The sequence below is a fragment of the Callorhinus ursinus genome, unplaced genomic scaffold, assembly GCF_003265705.2.
Source record: "Callorhinus ursinus isolate GAN/ISIS: 27379988/994484 unplaced genomic scaffold, GSC_fseal_2.0 scaffold12, whole genome shotgun sequence".
NCBI classification, from domain to species: Eukaryota; Metazoa; Chordata; class Mammalia; order Carnivora; family Otariidae; genus Callorhinus; species Callorhinus ursinus.
In genome coordinates, this window is record NW_027397074.1 from 18,653,427 (window position 1) to 18,667,212 (window position 13,786).

The 13,786-nt window shown below is 37.0% G+C and overlaps 1 protein-coding gene across 6 annotated transcripts in view; it reads left to right on the forward strand.

Moving 5' to 3' along the window:
- Positions 1-13,786, forward strand: part of CDK14 (cyclin dependent kinase 14) — a 542,651-nt gene that overhangs the window by 273,108 nt on the left and 255,757 nt on the right. For all 6 annotated transcript variants that reach the window (XR_012380203.1, XM_025872847.2, XM_073898783.1 and 3 more), the window contains one exon: positions 2,295-2,418. Coding sequence is in view for 5 of the 6 variants with exons in the window: in XM_025872847.2 (XP_025728632.1) it covers positions 2,295-2,418 (124 nt within the window). In the remaining variant the exon portion in view is untranslated. The remainder of the gene's footprint in view (positions 1-2,294; positions 2,419-13,786) is intronic.

Sequence of the window (13,786 nt, forward strand, 5' to 3'; positions counted from 1 at the left end):
TGTGCCCAGACTTGATCCTGTCAGTTGGAGGAAGCAGCTTTATATCAACATTTTGTCCACTTGTGTTGATTTCTGGCCAGGATTCCTATAGTGAAGTAGGTGGTCAAGACCGTGGACTTTGGAATCGAACTGCCTGGGTTCGAGTCCTGGCTCTGCCACTTAATTGCTGTACAACTTGGAGAAATTTTGTGCTTCGTTTCCTCATTGTGAATACAGAGATTAAATGGGGCTGCCTTCTGATACACCCACAGAATGGCAGTTGGCACTTGCTGTCCCTGAAACTAAAACTCACAACTCTCTGGTAGGCCCCAAAGGTCAGTTAGCTCCTTGAAGAAGGCTAGACTTTCTTTTTAAAATCAGTTTATTTTTTGAAATCGAGTTTGTTATGTGGTCTGCTTTTGCCTTTTGTTTTTAAGCTTTTGAAAACACAAAGTAGCTTTATTGGTTCACTTTCTCCCTTCTAAACTGGAGGAATATGGATTTTCTTAGAAATTGTAAGCTTTAGGCTTCAGGATGGAGGGGGTCTTAGGAGTAAAGAATGAAGCTGGATGGTGGCAGTGGTGTTGTCTTTCCATCTGCCACCCAGAAAGGATCAAGAGGAGGAGTCTAGAGAGATGTTAGCTTCCTGAGGTTCTTGAGCCACTAATTTAATCTAGGCTAACATAGAACAGACTTTTCCTTTCTGATGCTTAGATTCTGGAAATAATGACCCCAGGCCTTCACTAATCCGTAGCATGGCATCACATACAAAGATTTTGAAATGAATTTATCTTACTGTGATTTCAAGGTATCCACCCTGTAAAAAGTTTACCTGGCTTTTATAGCCCCCCATTCGTTGGAAAATATCCCAGAAATGCTAGCTTCAGTGCCCTCAAGGAGTTCCCAATCTCTTCCATTTAGACATTCTGGAATCCTTATATCATCAGTCTTTGACAACTGACTCATTTCAAATTTCCCTGAAACTGCTTTTTGTCACTAGCTAATTATATAGACTAGAATACCGATGGCAGTTAAAACATCTGTTTTTATTTTTGTTTTAAAAAAAAAAGATTGATTTCTAGGGGCACCTGGGTGGCTCAATCCATTAAATGTCTCTCTTCGGCTCAGGTCATGATCTCAGGGTCCTGGGATCCAGCCCCACATCAGCTCCCTGCTCAGTGGCGAGTCTGCTTCTCCTTCTTCCTCTCACTCTGTGGTATCTCTCGCTCTCATTCTCTTGCAAATAAATAAAATCTTTTTTAAAAACCTAAAAGATTAATTTCTAAAAACTGACATTATTAGGATTATTTTGTGAAGTAAATTGTTTTAAAATAGTTCCTTTTTCAGGACACCTGGGTGGCTCAGTCAGACTCTTGGTTTCAGCTCAGGTCTCCATCTCAGGGTTGTGAGTTCAAGCCCCGCATTGGGATCCGTGCTGGGCATGGAGCCTACTTAAAAATAAAAAAATAAAATAAAGTAAAATAACATATCTCCTTTTTCATAAACAGGATACTGGAAACCCTTGCAAATCACATTGTTATGATCAAAATAGAAATATTTGATATGATGCAATATGAAACTAAACACATAAGGCCATCGGTCACTTCCTAAAATTATTTCTTACAAAAGTATTGCTCTTAAATTCTTGGTTTCTCTATTTTGTGTTTCCTTTCGGATGGGTCTGCTTTGGAATCAGTGAAGGTGCATGTCTGTCTTTAGGCAATAGCCTAATCTCTATGGCCATATGGGCAAAAGCAGTATAATTACAATGTAGTATTAATTGGGCCATGTGACTGTTTTGTTTTAATTATTGAAATCATCTTATCTTTCCATTCCTTAAAGCATGTTAATGGGTGAATCACTGGATAACATGTTTATGTCATTTCTATGGAATTAAATATGTGCACATTTACATAAACTTGGTAAAAAAAATTCTGCTTCCTTTGATAATGTTGCAGATAGTTTTTTTTTTTTCTGTGTCTCAAGCATCACTAGAAGCCTGAGGAAATCAGATATTATAAAGAATTGATTCTTTACATTCTGCCTAATTTATAGAGTGCAGATTGAATTATAGATTTCTGGCTGAGGAGGGTGTCACCCTGGGTTGACGTAATAAGTTGGTAGAAAATTTTAGATTTACTTATTAACGCACCAGGGATTTCCATACCTTTAATGCACGTTCTTTTTAAATGATTTGGGTAGGAAATTTAGTGATGGGTACCCATTTTTACCAAATACAAGTGTTTGGCAACTGTATGTAGAAACTGGCATTTATCTGTGTTCAGATTTTAACTTTTGTCTCCCTATTTTTTCAGTTGTTTTTATTTCAGTTGCTGCGAGGGCTGTCTTACATCCACCAGCGTTATATTTTGCACAGAGACCTGAAACCACAGAACCTTCTGATCAGTGACACGGGGGAGTTAAAGCTGGCAGATTTCGGTAGGAAAGCAGTTAATTACCAGTCTATTTTGTCACACTGTGAGAATGCCAGGCAGATGGTGACACTGCATTTGTTGAGGTTTGCTTCTTCTATCATTGTAGATCATAGGTAACATTTTTTTGAGGCTTGAAGGAAATTTTTTTTTTTTTAATGATCAGCATCATGCTTCGTGGATTTATTAAAAATTCACACTGCTTGTTAGAGTCTTGAATAATCATAAGCACAAATCAGGTGTCATATATTTCTAAAGGAAAAGTCAGTCCAATCTTGAGCATGAAATATGTTGAAAGAAATCTAAATTTTTTCACCTTTTACTAATAATGCAAAATGTCAAACCTATTCCAAAGTGGAAGGATAGTGGAAGGAACCCTCATCAATCTATTGTCAGACTTGAAGAAACCTGAATTTGGACTTTTGGGAGGCATCACAAAATATATTCAATGGTACATATTGCCCTGCGGTTTTAATAACTTAGAAATCTAGGGCCAGGGTTAAGTTTTCCAGAAATGACTGTTTCAAGACTTCTCAATAACTTTACAAAAGTAGACGCTGATTCCGATTTAAAAGTTGTGGTTTTCAGTCATTGTAAATCATCCCTTCCGTAAATTTTTGAGGTTGGCCTCTTCCAGCTTAGAAGCTTTGCTCCAGACTCTGTTTTGACTCCACAAAGGGGAGCAAAATTGTATCCTCGCCGCTAGCTCGCCTCCCCGCATCAAGTGTGTCATTCCCCCTTTGCCCGGGCTCTGTCCTAGCAGAAAGGGTGCTGAGTTGATTCCCAGCACCAGGGGATGCTGATGGCAGCATGATATGTTGATATTGCGTTGCCTCAGTTATTTTTGAATACATATTCTGTTTAGAAATTTGTCCCATTAAGAGTGGAATAGAAATGTTACCCTTGGGACATAAACATGCCTGAGGTTGAGATACAGGTTTTTGATGAAATATGATTATCTTTTCCCACCCCACCTTCCAATAAATAAAAGAGCAAGAAATGTCTGTTTCCTATTCCAGGGTTAGGAGACTGCTCAGTACCTTTGGAATGAATCTACTCTGTTGGGTTTTAAATATTTTTTCCTTCTAAAATTGAAATAGAACAAAAGTTAGCATAACGAGTGATATATTGCAAAAGTGTCATTTGTTCTCATCTTGCTGGTAGAAATGATGAAACTCTGTGTGTGTGTGTGGTTTATTGCCAGATTTTAGCATCAAAATAATACAAGGTGGCCAGACATAAAGTCTTTCTATAACAGAGTAGAAAATAATGGGAGAGTAGGTGGGTGGAGGAGAGATTTGTGGTTCCTCAAATACAGGGTTATTGGATTTGCTGTGAACATATTTTGTGGTTTGTCAGTTATCAGTAAATTAATAAGGCTTCATAGTGATTTTCTTCTGACGTTTTAATATACTGTGAGATATATGTTGGAGTAAGTAATTGCATTGAACATTTAATTCTATTGAACGTGGTTTTCTTGTGCATTTGTAAAATACATTTTACAAAGTTGATTTTGTTTATATGATCAAGGGTATAATGAGATTATATGTAAGTGCTTACTGGGGATTATTTGTTAATTTTATGGCAATGTTTTTATTATAATTGTCAGGTAAGTTCATCTTAAAAGATTCTTTTGGATCTTTAAAACTGACATTTTATAGTATCAGATTCAAAAATAGATTGAAATGCAGTTTTAAACAACTTAGGAAGTGTTTTAGAAAATTAGAAAATTGAGAGATACTCAGAGCAAACATTCACATTTTCCTTCTTTTCCACATTTCCACATTTTCCTGGTACCTTTACTCTCCTCCTCCAGGCTCTTCTTTTTCAAAACATTTTCTTTTGTAAACAGTTTTCACCCATAAATAATATGCCATGCACATTCTCTCTTGTGGTTAAATGTGAAAAAAATCATTTCTAACAGCTTAGATTTTTTCTTTCATAGCCCAAACCTCGTCCTTTATTCAGTTCCTTACCAATGACCATTTAAGTGCTTGCTGCATTTCCCTCTCGGGGGCAGTCCTGCGCTGAAAGGCCTTGTCGGGGAAGCTGTGGGGGTCCACTTGCCGTGTCCGTATTCTAAAGCCTCTGATTCCTTGCACCAGACCGTTCTGCAGAAAGGTGTGCCACGCACCTCCCCCCTCAGCATCACGGATTGAGTCTCCTTGCCTGGAACACACCCTTGGCATGCGTCCTGTGCATGAAGTATAATAAGCGAGACTCATCCACCAACTGACAATTTCCCCCCAATTAATTGTGCATTATTTTTGTCTTTTAATTTAAGACATGCAATTAACTGTGATTTACTGCACTTGGGCACATGTTTATGTCTGAGCTGAAGGAAGCACAGTAGAAGCTGTGGAGAAGCTAGACAGTCAAAATGGGATGGTTCCAGGCAGCAGAACAATTAGAAACACCAGCTCTTAATTCAGACTTTGATGTATAAAGAGCTTTAGAAGCAGTTCTTTTGTCCTTTTTTTTTTCTTGTGTGAAAATTGATTAAAAGAGACAAATGAAATCTGTCTGAGTACAGGTCCCATGGTGTGAGTGTTACTGTTTTATTAGAAAAACTACTTGGGGAGTGAGGGGGGAACACTGAAATTTATTGAATTTATTCTGAGTGCCAGACACTTAGAAATTCTTGTTTCACTGTCTCTTCAATCTAGTAAGGTATATTAACCCGTGTTTTTGAAAGAGACCCGAGTTCAGAGAGGCTTGACCGCACAGGTAACTGGTTGCAAAGCTGGAATTCTTCAGTCGCTCTTGCAGTGCAGTGAAATGATTGTGTTCATTGGTTTATCTGTTTAGTTTTTTATTCCAGAACTTGATTGTAAGTTCTGTGAGGGCAGGGACTCAGCTTGTCTTTCTCACTCTTGTCTGTGCTGTGTCTAGAACCATGCTTAGCACATAGTAGGCATTCAGGAGATACTGGTTGAATGAATTAAAAATATGTATGACTAAATTCAGTATTAGTGTAAAGACCCACTGAGGCTCTTGGGTGGTTCACTGGGTTAAGCGTCTGCCATCGGCTCAGGTCATGATCTCAGGGTCCTGGGTTCCAGCCCTGCATCAGGCTCCCTGCTCAGCGGGGAGTCTGCTTCTCCCCCTCCCTCTGCCTCTCTCCCTGCTCATGCTCGTGCTCGCTCTCTCTCTCTCTCAAATAAGTAAGTAAAATCTTTAAAAAAAAAAAGACTAAGACCCACCCGAATTTACTAATTTCTGCTTCTTTGCTTTGGTAAACCAGCAGTTAACAAACTAATTTTCCCTTCATCAGTGCTACCTTGGCTGGATATAGTCAAAAGCTAAGAACTTGCTAGTGTTGGAGCCTCAGGATTGCTTTGAAGCTTAGGCCCTACATACCTGCTTAGTATTTACTATGTATGTGACCTTGGGCTGCAGAAATACAGGTCACTGAGTGAATGTAAACGCACACAGAAGGTGTCTATGATTTGCAGTTCCTACTCTGCTGGCCTTAAATGATCATCTCATTACGTTGTTGTTTTGGGCAAAATGTGTTGAACATTGAATTAAGAGAGCTGGCTCTGTCTATAACTAACTTGTGACTTTCACGAAGTCATTTATCCTTTCGGATCCTTAGGCTCCTCCACCGAAAAATAGGAGCATCGGACAGGTACTTTCCAAGATCCTTTTCAGTGCTGTTTTTTTTTTTTTTTATGTTGTACGTTTATGAAACTATTAATTTATTTTCTAATAACCAGATATTTGCTGGTGATTAAAAATTGGTCCATTGAATCTTGAATCAGTACTATACCATCCCTCCCTGGAATCTAATTTTTTTTATTTTATCTTCTGGAAATTCAAACACATGAGAGCCACAGTTTTATAATATGCACTGGGATCACATTAAAAGAAAATTATTGAAGTATGACAAGTAAATGCATAAATAAATTCACCGAGAAATTAATGTTCATTTGCAGTATAATAGTATGAAACTTAAGGATATATTTCCATGTAAATGAGATTAAAACAAAATAGATGAGTCTATAGACTTTCCTGCAATCCCTATAAGACAAGGATGGTGTCATCCACATTTCCCTGCTATTCTCCCACTGTTTTAAAGGGTCACGCCTAACTCTATGGAAAGACAGCTGGGCCGAATTTGGCCCTGAAGAAATGAGACAGTGAGAAGTCCGTAATGTAAGCACGTAAGCTTTTGGCTTATATATATATATATATATATAAATTTTATTTATTTATTTATTTTTTTACTGACTTTCCTAATGCAGGAACCTTGTTAAACAGATCTGTGGTTTTAATCAAGGAAAATTGGATGGGTCTCTTTCCCACCAGAGGTCTAAAATATTACCTTCCTAATGTTGGCAGTTTCCTCCTCCAGGCTGTTCCCTGTTCCTCGTCTTGATTTAAGGAAGGAAATTATTGTAAATCACATTTTAGATTAATTTGCAGAGCACACCAGGGAAGGAACTCTACTGAGGCCGTGGCGAGCCCGGGGTTTGTTGGTAATGTGCCTCTCCGAATTCGCATGGGGAATAGTGGAAGACAGAAGGAAATCAGCTGCTTTCAGATGTAGAGTCGAGTCTGTCAGTTTGATAAATGGAAAGCGTCTGAATAAATGCTTCTGGTTCCCAAAGTATAGACCTTTAACTATTTTTTTATCATTAGCATATAAAATTCACCGTGGAAGCCATAGTTACAAATTCAAGGTTAGATATAACTTAGTCCATTTGTTTGGTCTGTAGGATTCATTTTAACTCTATCTTTGTTTCGGAATATATTTTCTATAAACAGAATTAACTATATTTTCCAGTGAGGTGTCACTCTGCTTTTATAAGGCTTTCTTTCTCAGCAGTTTAACACATGAGCAGTTCTAATGCAAAGTTCAGACAGTTGTTTTCATATACATCTGAAAACTGAAGAATATTTTTAGAGCAATTGCTGCAATATGAACCAAAGAAAGATCTATTTTTTCCCTAATTTTTCTAGACTTCATTAAAACTCCAAATTAAAATGTACATATCTGAAAATTTATCAAAGAGATTATCAAGATTACATGTTAGAAATAATTTTGATTGACATGTGAACTAGACAGTTATTTTAAAGATGTGGTAACTCTTTTGAAAAGGAATGTTGATACTTAAAATCATCTTCTCTCTGATCATAGCATCATCACTTAGCTTCATTCTTTAAATCTTGCTTAATATCCCATTCATGCCTTCGAAAGTTTTCTCACATTCAAGGGGGATGGATGATGATGACAATGATGATAACATTATATTGTTTTTCTGTTTTGTCTTATCACAAAGTAACTTCTCCCAGGTATGCGAAGATGCTACATATATGAGAGATTTTGTTCTCCTTTTAAATAGACTTTATGTTTTAGAGTGGCTTTAGATGCATAGTAAAATTGAGCAGAAAGTATAGAGAATTCGCATGTACTCCCTGCCCCCACACATGCATTTAATTATCAACATCCCCCACCAGAATGGTACATTTGTGACCATTGGTGAACCTCTACTGACATGTCAGTATCACCCAGAGTCTATGGTTTACATTAGGTTCACTTATGGTGTTGTACATTCTTTGGGTTTTGACAAATTATAATGATGTATCTGCCATTATAGTATCATACAGAAGAGTTTCACTGCCCTAAAAATCCTCTAAAAAACTCATCTAGATGGGTTTTTTTAAAAGCTGTAAATGGAAACCAAGAAGAAAATATATGAATTGCGACTCATATGCATATTCTACTCTGTCTATGAGAAACCTCTGTGTTCAGTCACCATAAAGCAGATTGAAGCAATGTGGATGGGGGTTGATTGCTAAGAATGGCAGCTTCCAACTCCATGGAAATGAGGAAATTCAAAAGAGTGTTAGTTCGGTTTTAGCCATATCATGCATGTGAGGTAACGAGACATTTTAAAATGCAGAACAGACTGCTACAAATAGGGCTGATCATCTCATTCTCCACTATGGATGGGAACCTTCTGGGCAAAGGGATCTCAGTATGCAAAATTATTATTTGTTTGTTTGTTTTTGTTTTTTGACTATACAATATGAGGGCAGAATTGTTGGCAGTAAATCAAATAAGTGATGCAGGATCTGAGTTGAAATATACTGATGTGTTTTTAGAAAAAAGTCTGCATGTGGGTTGACTGCAGCGCTGTTGGCGGTAATGACCAGGGTGGGGGAATTGTAGGTGATGTTAGCAAGAATGACAGTGAAACAAAAGAAGACAGTGTGAAACAAACCTCAGAATCATGAACACTCACAGGCTACTCAGGACAACAGTGCTTACACTTGAACATGAGTTTTGTTAACATATAGGTCGTGTAAAAGGTTGCTTAGAGTTTAACAATTCACTGATGTCCCTTAATCCACAGATCTTCCTCTGTCTCTTGCTTCCCTTCGAAGAAGCCACGTTTTTAAAATGCAGCCCAAGCCAGACTCCGCTGAAACATACGTCAACAGGCCTGATTTATACTAGAATCTTGGTCATAGTGAGTCATGTAGTCTGAGGCATATGTTTTCTAACATTTTTACTGGGAGCTAGAGAAACTGGCTACCGTGGAAAATCTGACATATATTGTAAATTCTGAAAGCTAGACATGCTTAAAAAATTTGTGATTTTGATGGTTTTTTCCCTCATTTTAATACTATCAGTTTAATATAGTTTGCTTTTCCTCTTCTGTTTTCTAAGGTTTTTAAAATGCCATATGGGTTGGTTTATTTACTTTTGGAGTAGTGCGTATTTATTTTAATATTAAAAATTTTCTCACCTTGAATGATTTCTTCTGTTACAGTAGATCAACACTGGAAGCTAGGACTTTTCTTTTCACATGTTAATAAAAGAAAGTACTGGGGGAACGCCTGGGGGGCTCAGTGGGTTAAGTGGCTGCCTTCGGATCAGTTCATGATTTCAGGGCCCTGGGATCAAGTCCCACATTAGGGTCCCTGCTTCTCCCTCTGCCTGCCATTGCCCTTGCTTATGCTCTCTCTCTCTCTCTCTCTCACTCTCTCAAATAAATAAATAAATAAATAAAATCTTTAAAAAAAGGTATTGGAAAATTAAAAAGTACCAGAAAAATTGAGAACTAATGATCTGTGTTACTTAGAAATTTTAGATACATGTCTGAAAAACAGTCTATTTTATCACATACTATAAAAATAAACTTGATGTGTATAATCAAGCTTACAGACCTAAAATAATACAACTTTTTGCAAAAATTCAAAACTTAAAAATGGAACATCTCTCAGTTAAATATTTGTCAAGTTATTTGACATTCTAATTTTTAATCTGGAAGTATATTGATATAAAATGCGGATTGAAGTGTTTGGTTTTTCTTTCCAGTTTTGGAGTTAGAGTTGACAGCTAGGGAATCTATTGTGTGAATGTTATGTGTGGAAACTGTGCTTAGAACCAGCCTGGAAGTCATAGAAGGGGGTCAGTGAGTTGGCTACGTTGAGTGCCCCCCACACGAGAATGGGACAAGAAAGGTGTAAAGAGAGGCCTAAGAAAAGTCAGAGGTGGTTTCTGAAAAGGTATTGGTAAGCTCTCGACCTACTTAAAATATGTTGGGAGCATCTAATCAGAATCACTACTATTAATGTTAAAAGAACAATATAAAATAAGTATGATGTGGCAGCCTTGCGCTCCGAGAGTTGGAAGCAGAATGTGATGTTATTTTCGAAGCCCTCATCCAGTTGTTGATAGAGTCTTAGCATTGGGAAAGTTTTGTTATTTTTGTTTTTCAGATAAAGGCAGCAAGTCTATGATGGGAAAGTTAACATGAATCTGTCATAATTGTATAAGAAAACCCACTACAGTCACATTTCCAGAATTTTTCATTTTAGATTTTCTCTGGATTTTGAAGGAAACTCAGAGATTGTCTTGTCCAAATCGCTTATCTTAAACATGTATACACTTTGGCCCAGCGATGGAAAATAAGTTAACATTGAGCCTGTTACTTAGTAAATGATGTGTTAAGTTATTAATGTTATTGTGGCCAGTGTCTCTAGAGTCCTAATGTAGTACCCAATAAACTATGGATAACTTATTTAGCACATGCGCAGGCTTATTCCCCAGACATATGAGAAGGTAGAAGTGCTGAGCAGATGTCTAGGTCAAAATAATCTCTCTGGGTCTGGGTACCTGTGTCAGCTGCAGTGAGATCCTTGTGGGGAAGGGGGCAATCCCTCAGTCCTCACATTAGAACTAACGTGTGCATCTTGGGGAAATGGAAAAACAAAAAACAAAAAACCCACCAGTATGAAGAATGTTTCTCACAGTAGACCTGCAGGAAACCTCATTGGAAATATAAGTTGGAACGGAGCCTTGGTAATTTATGAATTAGAAGGAACCACCCTCTTTCATTATGTTCCTGGGAGAAATTAAAGCATTGAGCAGCCCTGTGGGCAGAAGGCGGCTGAATTGGCTTTAACAGTGTTCCGCTGTGACTCAGCCGTCCTGGGCAGTAAGCTGGGAAATGCCCTTGTTGCCTCCCAGTGGGAGAAATCTGTTCAGATCTTGCCTTTTCCATGGGTTGGGAATAAATAGTACACAATTCCGGGGCAGGGGAGATGTAACAGACGTACTACTTAAAAACATTTCGATCTGAAATAGAAAACTTTTTATATGGGACCTCATATACCCAAGTGAAAAGAGAAGATCAAATAAAATGTCCCAGAATGGTTAGGGTGCAGATTCTGCAGCCACATGCCAGAGTTTGAATCCGGACTCTCCAGTTTACAAATCATGTGTCCTTGGGTGAATTACCAAAATTCTCGGTGCCTTAATTTACCTGTTTAAAAATAAGGATGCTGACAGGAATATGGGGTACCTCATAAAATTGTTAGAAGACAAGTAAATGAACACTTAGAAATCATGTAAGGACAGTGCCTGCCTTATAGACAGTCCATATAAATGTCATTTTTATCATTATCCCTTTAGGGTTTAGGGTTGACATGTTCAGAATGTTACTTTTTTTTTTAGTAGTTTTTGATGTAGTATTCCATGATTCACTGTTATTTGTTTTTAATGCAATTTTCCCCCTAAAGTGTATAACGTAGTTTCTTGCCTTTTTGAACAAGGATGTAATAAGGAATATTATTCAACAATTCGTTCAACAGATTTTTCCTGAATGCCTCCCATGGACCCAGCACTGTGCTCATGGCAGAATGTACAGTGGTAAATCACAGCAACTTGGTTCCTGCAGCTTTCCTCACAGGAAAGTCTTGCAGTCGCCATTTTGAATATCAGTTACTTTTTCTGTGGAGATGCACCAAGGGCTAATGAACTTTTTTAAACGATCCAATTTTTAAATCATTGTCTTGTATATTTTATGGAATTGTCACTTGTCTATTTTAAAGTATAATTACTGGTCAAGGTAGAATGTTCAGAGTAATAATTCTCTACACATCAATGTTAAAAACTTTCTGTTGTTTGTAGTTCAGATTTTAAAATATATCTGTCACAGTGCCATTCAGTTTAGCTTCCCTGGTAAAGAGACAGGATAATTTAATAAGAGGGACTAATTCTTGTGACAGAAGTTTTCACGATACATTTGTCCCATTCGTGTCATTCTTTGAGAGTAAAATTATACTTCATGCTAGTTCTTTTATGAGGCAGACACTTGGTTAATTAACCAAGAATCTGCGGGTATTATACATATTCTCATAAACAACTGAGTGCTTCTGCCAAATGTTTCAGTAGGAGAGACCCGTAAGATAAGAAAACTTTGTGAACTGCGAGAAGAATCATCCCTAATGAAAAATAGAATTATACCTTAGTACACACTGTAATAAAGAACTGAGTAAATTTTATCAGAAGCACTTGAACACTACGAGAATAAACGCTCCTTATGTGCAGTGTCCATGTTTGTAGTTTCTTAGGAGTCGCTGTTGCTGCAGGAATTACTTTTACGTTGTCAGGTAATGACGAAATCTAAATGAAAAATGGCATATTGATTTTTAAGGGTCTTCAGAGATTTGATGCTTTGTAAAACAGAGTCTATAAGAAAACAGTGTAGGTCCATTATAACTTGTTTTCTAAGACTTGTGACTGTATTTTTGAAATGAGATTTGATGTCAAAGTTCATTTGACCAGTCTGTAATGTCTCAAGAGGAAAAGTACACAGCTAGAAATATGCATAAATTAAGGGACACACTTGTAGTCTTCAAGAAAAGGTATGCATAGATTGTCAAAACAAATGATTTAAGATTGTGGGAGATTCCTTAGCAAAGTCATACGTCAAGCGGTTTGTAGCATGTATCCTTCATTCCAGTAAAAATATCAGTACCCTACATTTTGTCAGCATTGGCTATGACAGCAAACTTAGTCATTTTTTAAATTTTAAGAATTGCTTATTTTACCATCTTTGTGAGTGACATGTCTGTGATCTTTGGATATGGGCATCTATGCTGTACAATATGGAAGCAAAAGATGAGGATTTTGCCTAGGACAAGATATAGAAGATCCAGGGGATCTTCTAGATTCCAGTAGATCTAGAGGATCTAGATTCCAGTGGCTGGAAGCATTTTCATTTTTGAATATTGAATTCAACCTTGGAAAAATTGTAGTAGTTGAATCATCAAAACATTTTATCAGAAGCACTTGACATTAGATTGCTTTTAGGAAATGAAATTGATTCAAACCTCTGTCATTTCTAATAATAATAATAGCAGCCCTTTATAATTCATGAAGTGATTTCATAGTTCTTATTTTGTGTTACCTTCATAATCCTGTGAAGTAGACACTACAGGTCTCATTACCCCCTTTTTAATATGAGAACCTTGATTTGTGCTTATAATATTAGCTCAACATGGGCATCAGATTGATTTTTTTTAATTTTTAAATTCCATATGCATATATTTATCTATGTAACACATATGATTTACAAGAATTAGTATCTAATGGCTCACTGTAAAGTTCATTATTAAAAACAGTAAGAGTAAATCAACATTTTAAGTAGTCTCCTTGACGATTTGATTGTTTTTGCTAACTTCTTTCAGATATAATGAAATTACCTTTGTTTCTCCTTTGACTGATAAAGAGCTTGTATTTGTCTTTGTCCTCTTAGTTTTCTGTGATGCTTTGTGAATATTATTTTCAGTCTTTAGTTCATTTGCATGGACTACTTTTTATAAGATTTAGTTTATTTTTTTAATTTTTTAAAATATATAATGTATTATTAGTTTCAGAGGTAGAGGTCAGTGATCATCAGTCTTATATAATACCTAGTGCTCATTATATCACGTGCCCTCCTTAATGTCCATCACCCAGTTACCCCATCCCTCCCCCCGCAGCAACCCTCAGTTTGTTTCCTATGATTAAGAGTCTCTTATGGTTTGTCTCCCTCTCTGGTTTCATCTTGTTTTATTTTTTCCTCTCTTCCCCG